General features: G+C 36.4%; 1 protein-coding gene across 2 annotated transcripts in view; it reads left to right on the top strand.

Moving 5' to 3' along the window:
* Positions 1 to 15,283, top strand: part of EIF5B (eukaryotic translation initiation factor 5B) — a 72,653-nt gene that overhangs the window by 43,651 nt on the left and 13,719 nt on the right. The window contains exons 7-14 of one of the 2 annotated variants that reach the window (XM_065929729.1): positions 538 to 633; positions 1,098 to 1,187; positions 3,000 to 3,074; positions 6,069 to 6,352; positions 10,910 to 11,017; positions 11,198 to 11,308; positions 13,920 to 13,987; positions 14,553 to 14,694. In XM_065929729.1, coding sequence (XP_065785801.1) covers positions 538 to 633; positions 1,098 to 1,187; positions 3,000 to 3,074; positions 6,069 to 6,352; positions 10,910 to 11,017; positions 11,198 to 11,308; positions 13,920 to 13,987; positions 14,553 to 14,694 — 974 coding nt within the window. Of the gene's footprint in view, positions 1 to 537; positions 634 to 1,097; positions 1,188 to 2,999; positions 3,075 to 6,065; positions 6,353 to 10,909; positions 11,018 to 11,197; positions 11,309 to 13,919; positions 13,988 to 14,552; positions 14,695 to 15,283 lie in introns of both variants that reach the window. The other variant, XM_065929728.1, reaches the window with a different exon arrangement.

Here is a 15,283-nt window from a genome sequence, read left to right as displayed (position 1 = left end):
TCAAAAACTAGAAATAACTCATGTCTTTTAGCTGTCTATTGAATAAACGGACTGTGGTCTGTCCATAAATTGGACTACTATTCACCATAAAATGAAACGAAGTGTTGATACATATAGTAACGAGGATGATTTGGATCCATTATAATGATAGCCAGACTGTAAAGCTTTATTTCTGTGACTTTCTGGAAAGAGAACATCTTAAGGGATAGAGAACAGATCAGTGGTTGCCAGGGGCTTAAGGATGTGAATAGTGACCTCCCAGAGCAGTCTGGGGTGATGGAACTGTTATGCCTCTTCATTATGATGGTACTTGTGTAACTACAAGCATTTGTCAAAAGTCACAGAGCTAGACACCAAAAAGATGAAATTCTAATGCATGTTTAAAATACCTCATGTTGAAAAGAAGGTTTTCCATGAATGTTCTTTATATTTAGGGTATGTATCTCTGAGGTGAATAAAATGTTACCTTCTTAAATAGTATTTCTTAGGTGACAAGCAAGTAGTATAAACCCTGAACTTTTCCAATTTATCCTTCAGGTGTTGAAGTACCATCAAAAGACTCTTTGCCAAAGAAGAGGCCAATTTATGAAGATAAAAAGAAGAAAAAACCACCACAGCAGATGGAAAATAAAGGTTTGGATACAAAACCTGTGATTTAGAAACAGTTTTGCTTGCCTTTTCCCCATAACCTTCAAAACAGAAGTCTTAAATCAGAATTGCATATTGAAACCAACTTCCTGTACCTTGTTTCATATTAATATCATTCTCCACTGATTCAAATGACAGGTTAATGAAAAAGGACATCTGTTTGTAAAATCTGGGTCCTATGCTATGAATAACTGTTCTTGACTGAAAAAGCATAATTATCATTTTTTTTTCTTTTCTGTTTCCTTCTCAACCTTCTGTAATTATATAGTCTTGTCAGAAAGAAAAACTAGTTTCCTGTTTGTAAAAAACCATAGCTGGTATTAAATGTTTTGTAAACTTACTAAAGAATTTAGATGGTACTACTGGTTTTTATTCAATACTTAACAGAGTATCCTAACAGAAAATGCACTGAAAAGTATTGTTACGTTGGTTTCTGCTCCTTTTGTCAGTTTCTGAGCCGGTGGAATTAAGCGCCCCTGTAGAAGCTGTGGAGCAAGGAGTGCCCGAGAAAGAGGAGACGCCGCCCCCTGCTGAACCAGGCCAGTAGTGCTCCCGTGTCGCGCTTGTCTCGGTTATCACTAGTGGGCGGAAACCAGGTGTCTGGCAGGATGGCCTTCTTACTGTATAGTTCTTTCTTTAAATCATTTCATTTCCTCTGAAAAAATTGTCGAGGTGAGACTTGAATCACTTTTGTTCTTTACAGTAGTGTTGGAAGTGTTTTATAGAAAGGATAGAGGTATTTGGATTTTCTTTGATGTTTTTATTTATGGGTCAGAATTCTTAGGTGGTACCAAAAAGACCTAAAGTTCTTTGTTTAAATCCTTTGGAAGCAAATTGGTAGCACTTTTGATTAGACTTTTTACTAAGAATCATAAGAATTGGCATTTTAAAATCTTTAGAGGTCAGCTTCTGTTTACTAAATTAGTAAAGAGGATTCAGTTTACTCATTCTATGTGTGTATTTTGAGATTAGAGAACATCTCTGGATTTTTTTCTTTTCTTTAAACATTGTTCTAATTCATGAAACTAGGTGTTGCTGGGAGAGCCAGAGGCTGGCTAAATTGTATGTTTGGTAAAATCAGGAGAATCTCTGGTGTTTACAGATAGGAGTAGGAGTTCCTTTAGAGAATGTTAAGACTGACCCAGACTGGGGAGAGCTTGGGGGAGAATGGATTCATGTATATGTATGGCCGAGTTCTTTTGCTGTCCTGAAACTATCACAGCATTGTTAGTTGGCTGTGCCCCCAATACAGAACAAAAAGTTCTTTTTTTTTTTTTTAAAAAGATTGACCTACACTTGTGAAAGATACTGGGTTGGCCAATAAATTCACTCAGGGTTTATTTTAAGATGTTACGGAAAAACCCAAGTGAACCTTTTGGCTAACCCAGTATTACTGATCCTTTTTTTCTTCCCCTCCTATTCTCAATGTAAAAAGGATTATTTTCCTCAACACACCTCAGCTTAACCTGACATTAAACCTGAGATCAAAGACATTCATGTTGATAGATTTAATGGGAGTTCACTACCTTAGGTGGCAATTTGTAGCAGTAGAAAGAGTTACTAATTTAGGAGTTTAGGGTTCATGTTTCTGACTCATTTCCTCCTCCTCAGGAAAATGTATCCAGGCTTGTTGGCAAGCAGTAATTATGACAGGGAAACAAATACCCCATGTTCCACCCTCATCTTCCTTTCGTTTGAGAATAATTTTGCTTGACTAGATCTAAGTAAAAAGAGAGTCATATTTTTGTTAATAAGGAGAGTTTATAGTCTTTAAATTCAAAATTATATCTTTCTGGCTATTTTTGGGTTACAAGCACAACATGCTGTTCTTACCTTCAGCTGGAATAGAACTGTAGATTTGTACCTCCAACTGTGTAATTTAAGTAGTACTTGTATGTATTTGAAGAGGTTAAAGCTAAATAAACAATACAATCTTATGTATATAGTTTGAAGATCAAAAAGAAGATATATGTGAAATTCCATTTGTCCTCAAGAACTGAATGCCATCATGTACCCTCTTCAAGATCTAAAGGAACATTTCAATGAGTTGCTAATATTTTGGACACGACTTAGCGACTGAATAGCAATATTTTACCTCAGATTTGAAATCTGGGTTAAGTTTAATATATTGTATTCAAAACATGAGGAAATTGTGAAGCATTTAGTGACAGTAAAGGATTTAGCATGCTAGGTATGTTGAAAAATAGTTGCAAAGAATGAAATTATATACATCTTTTTATAGCTAAAGCATTTTTTAAATGTCAGTATAGTTTTCTGCATTTGTTTTTCCTAAAAGCAATCTTAAGTGTCTAGATAATTTTTATGTCCTTAATGAAAACTTTGATCCACAGAAGAGGAAGAAGAAACAGAGGATGCTGGGTTGGATGACTGGGAAGCTATGGCTAGTGATGAGGAGAGAGAAACAGGTGAGTAGCTCCTAAGCACACACTGATAAGTCCATTCCCTATTGGTCATGTGTCTGTATTTAAAGGAGTAGTCTCTTGATTGTGAAAGCTGCACGCGCATTCCTGAAGATAGAGGACAGTCTGGCTCTTTCCATTGCCTTGATTCCTAAATCCTCCAGTGGATCCTGATTTTATTAATAAATGGTTTTTCCGAAAGTGACTTGTGAGATAGTTGCCTAGGATTTAGAATGCATTTTTTCTTAGAATGGTGATTTTTACAAATGAGAATAGGTTATTAAAGCTCTTTAACTTAGAATAATACAAAGATAATACAGACAAGATAGTAGAGTTCCTCTTAATCACTATAAATAAAAAATGGTTTTCCTGGTCATTTCTTCCTGGCTTCTATTTTAGGGTTTTATTTGCTGGCTTTCTCCTAACTTTTTGAAGTGACTATTTGGCTCTTTGTTTTTTCAGTCTTTTTTAAAAACTACATATTTTTCTCTAAGCCTGGCTTTAGCCAGATTCTCTAAGTTCTGATATATTGATATTTTAAAATTTCTATTTTGATATTTTATTCTGTAATTTACTTAAAGTTTATTTCTTAATTTATGAAAATGAGGACTTTACATATCTTTGTTATTTCTTTGTGATCAGAAAAACACATGTTTCTGTCCTTTTAATTGTGTTGACTTAATTTACAACCCAACAAACGGGTGGTTATTTTACATATTTCATGTGACTGGAAAGAATTTATATTCTGCATTAGTTGAGGGCCTTGTTATCTATATTTAGTTTGCTGGTTATCTTGTTCAGCTTTTGAGTTTTTTTTCCTTGTATACTTTTCTCTCTTTTGCTGAGAGTGGTATACTTAAATCTCCTGTTGTGCTTTTTCTCTGAGATTGTCTTTTTCTCTGAGAGTTATATTAATTTTTGCTTTATGTATTTTTGTGCTGTATTATTAAATGAATGTAATCTTACATCTTTCTGATGAATTAACTGTTTTATCACTTATTTCTAGTAATGTCTTTTTTCTTAAAGTCTACCTTATCTGATGTTAATATAGTTATACCAGCTTTAATTTACATGATTTTTCTGTCTGTATGACACTTTCTGTATCCTTACACAGCATATAATTCAGATTTTTTAATCTAATTTGTCACTTTTTATTTTACCTGGTGTACTTAGCCGATTACATCTAGCATTTAATACAGTTAATGAAGTTTAGTGATTTTATATTTATCATCTTACTCTTCTTAATTGTTCTATTTCTTTTTCTCTCCTTTCTATCTATCTTTTGGATTATTTGATTTTTTTTTTTTTTAATTCCTTTTTTTGCCTTTTCATGAGCTTGGACGTTTTGTACTTTTCTACTTACTTTTGGTGGTTACTCTAGACAGTTTTAATGTGGACTTCTGAAGTATCAACGTCTCTTACCTTCTTTCCAGGCAAGATAAAGACCAGAGAATACATAAATTACATTTGAACAGTTCTCAGTTTATATACCATTGTTCTCATTTACTTTAATTCTCGTTTTAAACGCCAAAAGCTTTAAAACACACACACACACAACAATGGGTATATATTGAAGTTTACTCACATTCTTAGCTTTTGTGGTGCTTCTTTTGTTCCTCAATCTCTGACCTTCTATTGGGGTCATTTCTTCCAACCTGAAGAGTATCTTTTAGAATTCCCTTCAGTATGAATCTACTACAGAGACTGACCATATTTGCTTTTCTGAAAAAGCTTTATCTCATCTTCATTCTTTTTTTAAAAAAAATTTATTTTTGGCTGTGCTGAGTTTTCATTGCTACATGGGCTTTTGTCTAGCTGTGATAAGTAGGGGCTAACTCTAGTTGGTGGTACACAGGCTTCTCATTGCGGTGCCTTCTGTCACGGAACATGGACTCTAGGGCATGGGGGCTTCGGCACTTGGGGCTTCTGATCTTTAGAGCTCAAGCTTGATAGTTGTAGCACACAGGCTTAGTTGCTCTGCGGCATGTGGGATCTTCCTCATTCGAACAGAGATCAAACCCATGTCTCCTGCTTTGGCAGGCAGATTCTTCACCTCTGAGCCACCAGGGACTGAATCCCTCATCTTCATTCTTGAAGGTGACATACTAAATGAGAAATTCTTTGTTGTAATTTTATTAATGCTTGATGATACTAGTCTTGGCTTTTATTGTTTTCTGTTTAAAAGTCAGGTGTTGCCCTGAAGTTTCCATGTGTTTTTGTTTTCATCAGTTTTGTTATGATACAGCACGGTTTGTTTTTATTTTCTCCTGAGTTGTTTGAAACTGTAGAAATAATTTGATGGCAAAGTTGGTGTTTTCTTACTCCAGAGAGAATTTATATGTACATTTACCAGGAGTCTGAGTGAACTAGCAATATAGAATCATCCTATTCCACGTTTGGAATTTAGAGAACCTGGAGGTGATCCGTCTGTGATGGGGAGGTCCTGTTTACTTCCTGTTTATCTTGACTTCCACAGTAGAGTTCTTCAGGATTTCACCCCACAGTAAGGGCATTGCCCATTGTTCGTCTACCTTGCCCCCCTGAAATCCTTGGTAGACCTGAACCCCCAGTGCCTGGACCCTTGAGCTTTGAGGGGCCTTTAAGAGCACTGCATAGCCTTTCAGCTGCCTTCTCCAGGGTCCGCAGATGACTCTGGGAGGGAGGAAGTGCTAAACATTGTGTTCCCCTCCCTGGGTTGCTGTCCTCTCTGGGACAGTGTATCCTGGCTGTGTCCTGGCCAGTGATGCTTTGCTTTTTTTATTAGCGTAAGTATGGTTAATGCATTAAGTTTTTACTGTTAAAAGGCAGTCTTTACTGTAGTATGTAGACAAAACACTTTGCGTTTATGATGTATGAAAACATTAATTTGGAATTATATAGTAAAATGTTACTGCCTTATTGAGTACAGTTTCGGTATTATTTTGTCTTTAAGGTCTCTATCTTGATAGAAACCTCATTTTTAACTTTGGTTTATTTCAAAATGTCTTTTCCTGAAAGAAGAAAACACGGTGCATATAGAAGTAAAAGAAAACCCTGAAGAGGAGGAGGAGGAGGAAGAGGAGGAGGAGGAGGAAGAAGAGAGTGAAGAGGAAGAGGAAGAGGAAGGAGACAGTGAAGGCAGTGAAGGTGAAGAAGATGATGAAAAGGTGTCAGATGAGAAGGATGCTGGGAAAACATTAGATAAAAAACCAAGCAAAGACGTGAGCTCAGAATCTGAGTATGACTCTGATGACGATCGAACTAAAGAAGAACGGGCTTATGACAAAGCAAAACGGAGGATTGAGGTATTCATTTTTCCTCTTCTCTAACTTCTTTCCTCCCGTTTCCTCTGTGAACTTTACAACTAAGGCTTCTATTGAGGAACAATTTAAAAAATAGTCTTGGATTGGTATCTGTTCAGTTTTTGTGATGCTGAGACATAATAGATCCTTGACACTGATCTAACCCAAGGACCTCACTGTTTGCTAAGATGGAATGATGACTGCTTTATCAGGTTTTCCTTTTTTTCATCCAAATTTTAGTATGCTCTTTGAGAGATTTTTTATAGGTTTACAGAGGTTTTCTGAGCTTATGCACTCTGAATGTTTGCCTTATGTTTAGCCATTCTGACGCATGTGGTCCCTTCAGTTGTTTAAATCAGGTGGGTTAATGAGGCTTCCGTTTAGTCAAGTTCACATACCCTGCCCCTTACTGTTTTCCCTTCGTAATGCAGTAGACTTCTGCTACTACTGCTAGACTTGATAAGAAAGTTTTCTCTAGTTATGTCAGCTTAGCATAAATGATACACTAAAAACTAATTTGCTTTGAGGAGGCTAAACTATTTTAAAACTAAAAATTGTTTTTAGCTTTCCTTAATTTTTTCATGTGTAATTCTAGCTTTCAGTTTGTTTTAATACCTCCTCTGTGTCAGTATTTGCCTTTTCCTTCTGTAAAGTTTAGTTAGGAATACATTTTCCGAATTTCTAAAGGACTTAGCAAAGTCTGTTGCTGTTAATTGGGGTTTCTCAGCCTCAGCACTATTGACATTTTTGGGCCAAGAATTCTCTGTTGTGGGGGACTGTCCTCTTCATTTTAGGATGTTGAGCACCCTCTAGATCCCCTCCCTTCTGCTGCTTGTGTCTGCTTCTTCCCACAGCACCTGCTTTGGCCAGACTTTGTGTACTGTGCCTGATGATTCACAAATAGAGTGGGTATAATCAGAAAGTAAGCGTTCCCTGTTATCTCACTCCCTAGTGAGATAGGAGAACTGCCCTTGGCAGTGAATCTGTTTATGAACCTCATGATTTTTTTTTAAATAATTAAAAATAAAGTAATAAATTTAGTGGATGCATTCCACCTCCCCACCCCACCCCCCTCCATTTAACAATATGCACGGGTCCTCTTTAGCTCAACAGTTTAAAAATCATTCTTGGCTGCACTGGGTCTTCGTTGCTGCACTCGGACTGTCTCTAGTTGCAGCTCATGGGCTTAAGCTGCTTTGTGCCATGTGGGATCTTCCAGGACCTGGGATTGAACCTGTGTCTCTGCACTATATGGCAGATTCCTCTAGACCACTAGGGAAGTCCTAGCTTTTTTTAAACGGCTTGGCTGAGATGTGATTTACATACTGTAAAATTGACCCATTTTAAGTTTACAATTCAGTGACATTTTGTAAATTTACAGAGTTGTGCAACCACTCCCATAACTCAAATTTTAGAGTATGTTCATCACCCAAGAAAGATCCTTGTACCAATCTCCAGTCGTTACCCACTCCTGCCCCCAAGCGACTGCTCACCTGTTTTCTGCCTCAGGAGAGGATCTTCTCCAGAAACTTCTTCATAAATACAGCTTTATATTACGTGGTCTTTTGTGTCTGGCTTCTTTCACTTAAGCCTATTCATTTGTGTTGCTGTTCTGTCAGTACTGTGTTCCTTTTAACTGACAGTAGTGTTCTGTTATATATAGATATTACCACATTTTATTAGTGTCCATTCACCAGTTAAAGAACATTTGAAATGTTTGCACTTTTTGGCATTTGTACTGCTGTTACAAAATGGTCTCATAGGAGTCTGTGTGTGGAAATATATTTTTATTACTTTTGAATAAAAACAATTTTTAGGAGTGAATTTTTTAAATCCTAGAAATTTAGCAATTTCTAGGAGTGAAATTGCTAACTCACATAGTAAATTCGTGTTTAGCTTTTTCAGAAACTGCATTTTCAAAGTGGCTCTGCAATAAAGATGTTAACCACTTGAGGGTTCTAATTTCTCTGTATCCTCACTAATACTTGTTATTATCAGCTTTCCCATTGTAACCATTCTAGAGGGATGTGAAGCAGTGTGTCTAACTGTGGTTTCAATTTGCATTTCCATGATGTTAATCATTTCTTTGTATGCTTTTTGGCCATTCCTATAATCTTAATTGTTGAAGCATCTATTCAAACTTTTGTTCATTTTTAAATTTTTGGATTTGTCTTTTTATTATTGTGTTGTAAGAGTAGTTCTTTTCATTTTTAGCAGTTTCTTTTTGAAAGGCATACATTTTTAAGTTTGATAACATCTAATTTATTAAGTTTTTCTTTTACTAGAGCGTAAGTTATTCTTCTGGTGTTGTATTGAAGAAATCTTTGTTGAAACTAAGATCATGAATAGTTTGTCCTTTTATTCTTACAGATTTATACTTTTTGTTTCTTGTATCTTTATGATCTATTTTAAGATAATTTTTATGTAGGGTGTAACGTAAGGACTTAGGTAATTTTTTAAATGATAACCAGCACCGTTGGTTTAAAAGACGACTTCACCTCTTTGTGTTGCTTCCTCATCTTTGACAAATCAAGTGGCCAGAAGTGTGAGGGTTTACTTTTGGATTTTCAGTTCTGTTTCATTCATCTGTACATCTTTTCTTATGTCAGTACCACACTGTCTTGATACTATAGTTTTTATGATAAGTTTTGAAGTTGGGTAATATAAATCTTCCAACATTGTTCCTCCTTTTTTAGATTGTTTCAACTTCCTAGGTCACTTGCTTTTCCATTCAGATTTTAGAATCAGCTTGTCAGTTTTTGCAAAAGTCTTCTCATACTTTTGGTAGAGACTGCATTGAATCTGTAGATCAATTTTAGGGAGAATTACCATCTTATTAATACTGAATCTGCCAATCCATGGAAATAGCTGTCTCTCCATTTATTTAGATCCTTTGAAACTTCATCCAGCAATGTTTTGTAGTTTCAAGAGTATAGGATTTATTTTTCTTTTGTTAAATTTATTGTCACATATATTGTTTTTTTGATGCTCTTGTGAGCGGAGTCACTATTTAATCTTCCATTTTAATACAAAGAAATGCATTTATTTTTATAGATTGATCTTATATGCTGCACTACACTGAAATTTTTTTACTCCAGTAATTTCTCATAGATTGTAACTCATGATGTTTGCTTTTGAGTCATACTTTTTTTTTTTAAGATTTTTATTTATTAGTTTTAGCTGTGCCTGGTCTTCATTGCTGCACACAAACTTTCTCTAGTTGCAGCAAGCAGGGGCTGCTCTCTAGTTGCAGCGCACAGGCTTCTCCTTGCGGTGGCTTCTCTTGCTGGGGAGCAGGAGCTCTGGGCACTCATGGGCTCAGGAGTTGTGGCATGTGGGCTCTAGAGCACCAACTCAGTAGTTGTGGGGCATGGTCTTCATTGCTCTGCAGCACGTGCAGTCTTCCTGGACCAGGGATCAAACCCTTGTCCCCTGCATTGACTGGTGAATTCTTAATCACTGGACCACCAGGGTAAGTGTGAGTCATAAATACTGTGAAGCTGTTGTACTGCTCTTGCTAGTAAACTGCATCTCTTTTTTGGCATTTCAGAATATTTTTTCATTACAGTTTCTATAGAAAGATTCAGTGCCTGATGCTAGAAATTAGAGTGTTCTTACAAAAATGGTTTATTAGACAGAAAATAGTTTTGTAAATGACATCACTTCAGACTTTTTGTAGAAGTCCTCCTTCATTTGCATGCCAGCTTTACTTGAAAGGCTGTCGTTTTGAAGAGGAACTGCTGCCTTGTGTTTTGGTTTTCAGAAAACTGAAGTATTTAGAAATAAATGCTTCAATAAACACATTGTGGTTCAAGAGACTTTCTCATGCTTAGAGGTACCTTAGGAAGGTGGGAAGTGTCATCTGGGTGTCTTAGACTGAAACTTGCAGTAGCTGTGTACATTTGTACACTGGATAGAGTTTTAAAATATATTGCTTTAAAATCTTTAACAATTTGAAGTGAAATTTTTTTGAATGCTAGAGTATACCTCTTTTTATATAAACTCCCCCCCTACAGGCTTCTCTGGTGGGTCAGCAGTAAAGAATCCACCTCCACTGCAGGAGACATAGGTTCGATCTCTGGTTTGGGAAGATCCCCTGGAGAAGGAAATGGCTGTCCACTCCAATATTCTTGCCTGGAAAATCCCATGGAGCCTGGTGGGCTACAGTCCATGGGGTCATAAAGAGTTGGACATGACTTAGCAACTAGACAACAGAAAAACAACAACATAAGTTAAGAGGTTTACTATATAGTAAGTGTGAACAAAATATTTATTATATTCCATTAAATTAACCATGTACGAAAGTGTTCAGAAAGTTTGAGCCAATATTTTACATCATTCTAATCCATAAGTAGCAGTGCTGCTCTGAAATCTAAACAGGTGTCTCCTTGCTCAAAGACTGTAAAGTTCACATTGTAAAATGCAGTTACATGTAGTTAAATCAGCAAACAACTTGTATGCAGGTTGTGGCATTCTCTTTCGAAGGCAAACTAAAGGAAAATGGTAGTGAAGGTTTGAAATATTTAATTTTGTGTGTGGTTTTTTTGTTGTTGTTCCTAGAAACGGCGACTTGAACACAGTAAAAATGTAAATACAGAGAAGCTGAGAGCTCCTGTTATTTGTGTACTTGGACATGTGGATACAGGGAAGACAAAAATTCTAGATAAGGTAAGAAAATGTTGTGTGCCTTGATACATAACTGAATAAGTGAATGATACCTTATGAAAAGCTAATAGAAACTATAGCACACACGGGCAGTTCTGTTTACAAAAAGTAAGCTGTTGTTTTACTGCTTTTGCTTCTTTTTGCATTTTGAAATTTGACTTGGAATCTGCTCTCTTATCCCAGCTCCGTCACACACATGTGCAAGATGGTGAAGCAGGTGGTATCACGCAGCAAATTGGTGCCACCAATGTCCCTCTTGAAGCTATTAATGAACAAACGAAGATGATTAAAAGTGTAAGTGCACTATATTTTGTGTGTCTTAATCTCTGACAAAAATTGTTATAAATAATTTTACATTTAGAAAAAAGAACAGAAAATAGTATCACAGACCCATAAGCTCACCATTCATAAGTAACAAATGCCACGTTGCCCTTCAGGTCTCTTTTAAAGAAATAAAGCATTAAATATTGTAGGAGTCCTCCTTCCCTCTTGCTCCAAGAGGCAGTCGCTTTTCTCTGTTAAAAGTATGCCATTTCCTTGTTTTAATACTTTTATCATGGGTCTCCATGTTTAAACATTGTGTTTCCTCCCCCTCTCTTCTGATTTTATCTCCTATTTCTCAACTTTGGAAATACTCAGTTTTTATTTATGTTAAATATAACACGAGAGAAAATCACATAAGATCAATGTAAAGCTTAGTGTATCAAACATCGTTTGTGTTACTCAGCTTCTGGGCAGAACCTTGCCAGTTTCTTCAGAAGCCTTGTGTCCCTTTTCAATCCGAGTCTTCCTCTTCCATCCAGGATTAGCTTTTAAAGTCGTCTCTAAATGTTGATATTCCAATCCCATTATTTGATTACTTCTGCAGAGTCCTTATCTACTGTTCGGTTTCAGAGTGATGGGATGTGGGGGAAAGGCCTGATCCTTCACCTTTAAGTCCCAACTTTTCAGACAAAGAGTGGTTTGGTTTTATATTATTATAAACTCATGGATGTCAACCTCTTTATACTGTGTTTTAATCCATTTCAGTTTTTACTATGCCGAGGTAGTTCCATCGTTCTAGGAGTGATTGGCTTCTGTGTTTTTGATACTGTTCAAGTGGTCATATTTGTCTTTGGTGACCTCCATGCTCTCTGATGTAACACAGCGTGTTCTCACATGCTGGTGTCTGTCTCCATTCTTTGCTCAGTCTCAGCTCTGTGTTTAGAAAGGCTCTGTGAGCAGGTCACTCCAGTTTTTGTTTTGTTTGTTGGAAGTGGTTTTATGAAGCTTCTTTTCTGGTAGATTCCTAAAGGAGTAATGGGAGTAATATTGCTTGAGTTCTTTGAACATTGAAGCGTTACTTTGTGGCTTTCATCCTGGAAAATCAGTTGGCTGCATGTAAATCCTTGGTTCCCTTTTTCTCTCCTTAAATGTATTGACTGTTATTCCAGTTTCTTCTCACATAAAGCATCACCTTTCGAGCTTTAATATAAGCTGGCTTTCATCCTCTTATAAGCTGTGTGGTCTTTTGCATCTTGGTATTGGTTGTTCTGGGTCAACTTTCTAGTTATATGCTGTTCCTTTTTAGTATATAGTTGAAAATTTTTATTTTAGGATAGTTTTCTTGAATTGCAGTTTTCTGAATTTGTAATTAAATTTGATTCTGATTCTGGTGGTGTTTATCTATTACCTGTCTGCGTTAGCTCCTGAGGAATTACAATAGCTTATTCCATCAGTTTTCTGAACCTGAAACCTGGTGTTATTTCAGAACATAGTTAAATAGCATGATTTTTTATTAGATCTGTATTAAAGTTCTCAGGATAACCTTTATATGACAATTGTAATTATATTGTTTGTGTTCCAGACAGTGAACTGAAAGTAACCGTGACACATTTTGATTTAAGACCACCAGAATGCAAAATTGAAATGTTTTGTATTTGATTCATTTTGACCTAGATCCCTAGATAAGGTTTTGGAAAATCATTTCAAGATTGACAAAAGTATAGATAAGCAAAGTGAAAAAAGTTCTGTGTGTGTATGAGTGAGAGATTTGTTGGTTGGAGCTACTGTTCAGGTTAAAAGAGGATGTCCATATCTCAGTTCAGTTCAGTTGCCTAGTCATGTCCGACTCTTTTGAGACCCCACAGACTGTATCACACCAGGCTTCGCTGTCCATCGCCAATTCCTGGAGCTTGCTCAAACTCATGTCTATCAAGTTGGTGATATCATCCAACAGTGTCATCCTCTGTCGTCCCCTTATCCTCCTGCCTTTAATCTTTCTCAGCGTCAGGGTCTTTTCTGATGAGTCAGCTCTTCACAGCAGGTGGCCAAGCATTGGAGCTTCAGCTTCAGCATCAGTCCTTCCAGTGGATGGATACTCAGGTGTAATGCTATTTCCATTCGTTCATGGACTTTTGTTCAGAAAATCAAGTCTTTATAATGACGTTTGAATAAAGCAGGATATGAGCTTAATTCTTTAATATTTTAATATACTAGTTTTCTTTTAAAGCATACTTTGGGGTATTTTTCAGAGTTTATAATTGATCTAAAATTGGACCAGATAAATTTTCCAAACACTGAGAGCCTCTTCTGTGTCAACTTTCTATAGATAATCACTCTCAGATGACTCCTCTGTCATTTGTTCCTTACGAGTAATCTGTTCAGTTTTAGACTACATCAAAGTTAACTTAACAAGGGGACTTTTTCTCATTTCACTTTTTTTCCTGCAAAACTCCTTTTAATATTAATGAAAATATTAACTATTGTGCTTTGCTGGTTGACTCACTATTTTAAAGCAGTTCATTTGGAAAAAGAAGTGCTGTTGTTATTTTGAAGTTCCTGGCAGAATAATTGTCTTGTAAAGATGCTTTTGTTGTTTTGGTTCTTTGTTAAGTAAGCTCTCCACTTTTCCTACTTTTTCTAGTTTGATCGAGAGAATGTACGGATTCCAGGAATGCTTATTATTGACACTCCGGGGCATGAGTCTTTCAGGTAAGAGTGATTTGTGTCTTTTGTCAGCAGGCACACTGCTTGAAACCATTAAGTCTCAACATTCAGTGAGTGAGGACTTGTGGCTAGTCATTAATCTTCGTGTACTATTTTGATTCTGTGGTGTCTGTAACTACCAGCCCTCACAAGTCAGTGTCACTGACTTGTTAGTAGCACTTTATTTGGGTGCTTGTTTTTTGTAGAGAGAAGTCTTTTCCATTTTGAAAGAGCAAATCCTAGTACATGCCTGGGGTCTATCTCCTATGAAACCTGTTACAGGTGGAGTTTTATTCTGTTGCCTCTTGACTATGTTCCTTAGTGCAAAAAACTTGGTCAGTTAAACTGGCAGAAATAATGGAGTAATTTCTGAAACTAAGTCATTGCAACTGATGTCAGTTCACTGTCAGATAAGCATTTCGCAAGTTAAGGGCTAATGCCACTTGAATTTAATGCATGTACTTCATTTTGTTCTTTTTGTGTAGGTTTTACAAATAAGTGAAAATTTTAAGTCTCTTTGAGTAAAAGTATTTAATTTCAAGATTTCTATTTATGTGTCTTTTTCCAACAGTAATTTGAGAAACAGAGGAAGTTCTCTTTGTGACATTGCCATTTTAGTTGTTGATATTATGCATGGTTTGGAGCCCCAGACAATTGAGTCTATCAACCTTTTAAAATCTAAAAAATGTCCCTTCATTGTTGCCCTCAATAAGGTAAGCTCCTCTTCTGAAAAATTAAGTCGTGAAAATGTGCTTATTTTTTTATGGTTAAAACAACATCACTTTCATATAAGAAAACACACTCATGTTAAGTGTACAGTTCAGTGCATGTGGACAAAATTATACACACACACAGCCACCATCCTTTAGAATATAGACTTAACGTCCATATTCCCAGAATGTTCCCTCATGCTCTCTTACGTCAGTGCGCCCCTCTACACCCTTGACGCCAGCCTTCTTTCTGCCACCACAGACTGGTTTCGTCTGGTTCACAGTTGCATGTTAACGGAGCTACACAGTGTGTGACCTCTTTATCCATGTTGCTGCATAGGTCATAGATCGTTCTTTCTATTGTTCAGTAAGACTCTATTACCTGGCTAATATGTCTTCACCATACTTCATCCCTGCATCTGTTGAAGGATTCTTGGATTGATTATAGTTTTAGGTTATTAATGAAGCAGCTATGAACATTTTTACACAAGTCCTTGTGTAGACATTTATTTTCCTTTACTTGTAAATATTTAGGAATAGAATTGCTGGGTCATATGGTAGGTATATATTCAGCCTTATGAGAAAATGACAC

This window comes from Muntiacus reevesi, chromosome 3 (assembly GCF_963930625.1).
Source record: "Muntiacus reevesi chromosome 3, mMunRee1.1, whole genome shotgun sequence".
Taxonomy (NCBI): Eukaryota; Metazoa; Chordata; class Mammalia; order Artiodactyla; family Cervidae; genus Muntiacus; species Muntiacus reevesi.
The sequence above is the reverse complement of the archived record's forward strand: the minus strand, read 5'-3'. Positions and strand labels throughout refer to the sequence as shown.